This window comes from Hippocampus comes, unplaced genomic scaffold (assembly GCF_001891065.2).
Source record: "Hippocampus comes isolate QL1 unplaced genomic scaffold, H_comes_QL1_v1.1 scaffold412, whole genome shotgun sequence".
NCBI classification, from domain to species: Eukaryota; Metazoa; Chordata; class Actinopteri; order Syngnathiformes; family Syngnathidae; genus Hippocampus; species Hippocampus comes.
The window spans coordinates 358,319-362,588 of NW_017805343.1; the positions used below are offsets into that span (position 1 = coordinate 358,319).

Below are 4,270 nucleotides of genomic sequence, written 5' to 3' on the forward strand. Positions count from 1 at the left end.
ACACATGTGATAGAAGACATCCAACTTGTCTCCATGATGACCGAACTAAGGATGCAAGACGCCAATCAAAGACAAACAAGACAAGAAGCTGTGATGAGTCAATTGAGAGAAAGACAGACTGTTCACAAATTGCCAATGATGCACCACAAGCAAATGAAGCAACAGCTCACAGAATTTTGCAAAATGATGAAGCGACTCATACATCTTCCATCATCCCGGTGTGGGTGTCTACCAAGAATGAACCAGAGCATGAAGTTCTTGTGTATGCGCTCCTTGATACACAAAGTGACACAACATTCATACTTGCAAAAACCGCAAAGGCTCTACATGCGACAAGTAAACCAGTCCAGTTAAAGCTCACAACAATGTCCACAAGAAACGCAGTAGTATCCTGCCACAAATTATCTGGTTTGCAAGTGAGAGGATTTTACTCAAATAAATTAATTCCTCTACCAGTTACATATTCAAGAACCTTCATTCCAGCCAATATAGACCACATTCCCACTCCTGAAACAGCCAAGGTGTGGCCTCATCTTGAACACATTGCAAATGAAATCGCTCCATTACAAGGTTGCGATGTGGGCCTTTTAATTGGCTACAACTGTTCCCAAGCTCTTGTTCCTCGACAAGTCTTGACTGGCAAGGAAGACCAACCGTTTGGACTAAAAACGGACCTGGGATGGAGTATAGTGGGCTTCGGCAATCCATGTCTTGATTATGGAGATGCTATTGGATTAAGTCACCGAATCATTGTGAAGCAAGTCATGCCAAGCATTAAATCTTCTTCGAATCTGTCGAGTGAAGTACACTATGTGAACAGAACTCAAATAAAGGAAATTGTCTCACCTGCAGACGTCATCAAGATGTTGGAGTCAGATTTTGTTGAGAAAGCTTCAGAGGACATAAAAATGTCTCAAGAAGATATCAGATTTATGACAAAATTGAAAGAAAGTATCAAACATAAGGATAATGGCCATTATGAGATGCCCCTGCCATTCAAGACTGAAAAACCTGATTTACCCAACAACAAAGAATGCGCCATTCATCGGCTCAGATGTTTGGAAAGAAAGCTAAGAAGAAACAAGCAGTACTACATGGATTATAAGAAATTCATGGAGGAAATCATAGCCCATGGAGATGCTGAAAGAGTTCCAGAAAGGGACGTTGACAAGAAACAGGCCTGGTATATCCCACACCACGGTGTGTATCATCCGCAAAAACCCCAAAGAATTCGTGTTGTTTTTGATGCTTCTGCCAAGTTTCGGGGGACCTGCTTAAATGATCATCTATTGACAGGCCCAGAGCTAACAAACAGCTTGCTTGGTGTATTGTGTCGCTTCCGCAAGGGCCCCGTGGCTATTATGTGCGATATTGAACGTATGTTCCATCAGTTTCATGTGTGTGCCAACGACCAAGATTACCTAAGATTTTTGTGGTGGGAGGACGGCAAGCTTGAAACTCCATTTGCCGTTTATAGGATGAAGGTACATCCCTTTGGTGCAGCTTCCTCCCCTGGTTGTGCCAATTATGGGCTTAAGTACCTGGCTTCTGAAGGTGAAGGACACTTCAGTGACGACACAATCAAGTTCATCAAAACTAACTTCTACGTTGATGATGGATTGGCAAGTGTTGAGACTGAAGGTCAAGCTATAGCGCTGATACAAGAGGCACGGAAGTTATGCAGCAAAGGCAAACTTCGGTTGCACAAATTTGTCTCCAACAGCGCAAAGGTCCTAGCTACACTTCCAAAGGAAGAGTGTGCTGTAGCTGTCAAAGACTTGGATGTGGCACCAGGTGAAATGCGCATAGAAAGAGCACTTGGTGTACAATGGTGTGTGGAATCAGATCAGTTTCAGTTTAGGATTGTTGTCAAGAAAAATCCATTCACCCGAAGAGGAGTTTTATCTAGTCGCCTCTGTGTTTGACCCGCTCGGATTTGTGTCGCCGTTTATCCTGAAAGGAAAGCAGATCCTTCAACAAATGTGCCGTGATAAACTTTGCTGGGATGACGCTTTACCAGACAGTCTTGGACCTCAATGGGAATCATGGCTGTTTGACTTGCAGAACCTGGCAAATCTCAAGATCCAAAGGTGTTACATACCGCCAGACTTCAAGGTGCAGCACCACGAGTTGCACCACTTCTCTGATGCAAGTGCATCTGGTTATGGCATGTGTTCCTACCTCAGATCGGTAAGCATGTCTGGCCAAGTTCATTGTTCCTTAGTGATGGGAAGATCAAGAGTACCACCATCTAAAGTGACAACGATACCTCGACTTGAGTTATCTGCAGCAGTAGTCGCTGTTCGCATCGGTGACATGTTAAAAGGGGAGCTGGGAGTCACATTGTCAAGCGAAACATACTGGACAGATTCGAAAGTTGTACTTGGGTACATCAACAACGAGGCCAGAAGATTCCATGTATTTGTTGCAAATCGTGTAGAACGTATCAAACAAAGTACCGAGTCAAAACAATGGAGTTATGTGGTCTCTGAAGAGAATCCGGCGGACCATGCCTCAAGAGGCCTGACAGCGAAGGAACTAATAACATCAAATTGGTTCACAGGCCCTGGTCTTCTCTGGCAGAAAGTTGTACCCAGTGGTGAAATCAAGGTGGGAGAGATTTCAGTTAGTGACCCAGAAGTTAAAAAGGTTTCAGTCCTCAATACGCAAGCTAATGAACAAAGGTCACTTCTAGATCGCCTGCAGAAGTTCTCTGACTGGTTCAGAATGATCAAAGCTGTTGCCAGGCTGAAGCGCTTCCTAAAAAATGCAAAGAACAACATTAAAGGTTCAAGTCAACCTTGCACGTTTGAAGACAGGAAAGAGGCAGAGTTAACGGTCATAAAGATGATCCAAGAAAGGGCATTTCCACAAATCATGCAATCACTTCAACCTCCAATTATAATACGGACTAAAGATAAAGCCAAGAAACTACACAAGTTATGCCCATTTAAAGATGCCCAAGGTATTCTTCGTGTAGGAGGACGCCTCACACATGCTACCTTGGATCCCAACATTAAACATCCAGTGATCCTGCCAAGAGACAGTCATGTTTCAGTATTGCTTGCGAAACATTACCACGAAAGGACACACCATCAAGGTCGAGGAATTACGACAAATGCAATCCGTGCTAATGGCTATTGGATTCTCGGTTGCAGCAAAGTTGTCGCATCTATCATCTTCAGATGTGTGAAGTGCCGAAGATTTAGAAGAGAGACAGAGCAGCAAAGAATGGCAGATCTCCCAGAGGAAAGAATGGAAATCAGCCCACCATTCACATATTGTGGAATGGACTGTTTCGGTCCTTTCTATATCAAGGAAGGTAGAAAGGAGTTGAAGCGCTATGGCTTGTTAATCACCTGTATGTGCTCCCGAGCAATACATATTGAAATGCTTGATGATTTAACCACTGATGCTTTCATCAATGCCCTTCGTGCATTCATCGCTATTCGAGGTGCGGTACGGCAGATAAGGTGTGATCAAGGAACAAACTTTGTCGGTGCCAAAAATGAATTTGTTGAAGCTCTGAAGGAAATGGATCAAACCAAACTGGACAAACTGGAATGCGAATTTCTCATGAACACCCCGGCATCAAGTCACATGGGTGGTGTCTGGGAAAGACAAATTCGAACCATAAGAAGTGTGCTCATGGCCATCCTTGATCAATCATCCAAACAACTTGACAGCTCTTCCTTGCGTACGTTCTTGTATGAAGTTATGACAGTTGTCAACAGCAGACCACTTACAACCGACCATCTTTATGACCCATCTAGCCCAGAACCCTTGACACCAAACCACATACTCACGATGAAATCCACAATTATTGCGCCACCTCCAGGAAAATTTGTTCAGGAGGATCTTTATCTCCGGAAGAGGTGGCGTCGTGTTCAAGTCTTGGCAAATACCTTCTGGACAAGGTGGAGAAGGGAATATGTGTTGAATCTTCAAAGCAGACAAAAATGGACTAAGGAACGCAGAGATGCTAAAGTCAATGACATTGTGCTCTTACAAGATGACTCAAGCCCACGTAACCAATGGAAATTGGCAAAGACCGTTGAAGTATATCCTGGACACGATGGAAGAGTTAGGAAAGTGAAACTACTTGTGAGTGATTCAACTTTGGACGGCAGTGGAAAACCCAAAAGCAAACCTATTTACTTGGAAAGACCTATTCAAAGGACGGTGACTCTTTTAGAAGCAGAATGAAGGCTTTGACATCACTCGCTGCCATTAAAATACATTATAATTAGTAATCGAAGTTCAAAGAAAT

At 43.5% G+C, this 4,270-nt stretch overlaps 1 protein-coding gene across 7 annotated transcripts; it reads left to right on the forward strand.

The window, feature by feature from the left end:
* The first annotated feature begins 6 nt into the window (after positions 1–6).
* Positions 7–4,226, forward strand: LOC109516990 (uncharacterized). 7 transcript variants are annotated; one of them, XM_019871849.1, is made up of 3 exons: positions 7–1,042; positions 1,103–1,154; positions 2,437–4,226. In XM_019871849.1, exons 1-3 carry the CDS (start codon positions 366–368, stop codon positions 4,204–4,206), a joined length of 2,499 nt encoding a protein of 832 aa, XP_019727408.1. In that variant the 5' UTR covers positions 7–365; the 3' UTR covers positions 4,207–4,226. The 7 variants fall into 7 exon arrangements, with proteins under 7 accessions (XP_019727408.1, XP_019727410.1, XP_019727406.1 ...); XM_019871851.1 differs by having other exon boundaries at positions 1,103–1,140; positions 2,480–4,226; XM_019871847.1 differs by having other exon boundaries at positions 7–1,154.
* The last annotated feature ends 44 nt before the right edge of the window (positions 4,227–4,270 follow it).

Bases quoted from the DNA above. Each gene is read 5' to 3' on its own strand.
- LOC109516990 (XM_019871846.1), top strand. From the start codon at position 366: ATGTCCACAAGAAACGCAGTAGTATCCTGCCACAAATTATCTGGTTTG. The intron at 1,055-2,081 runs ATGTTTGGAAAG...GGCAAATCTCAA, and splicing joins TGCGCCATTCATCGGCTCAG to GATCCAAAGGTGTTACATAC.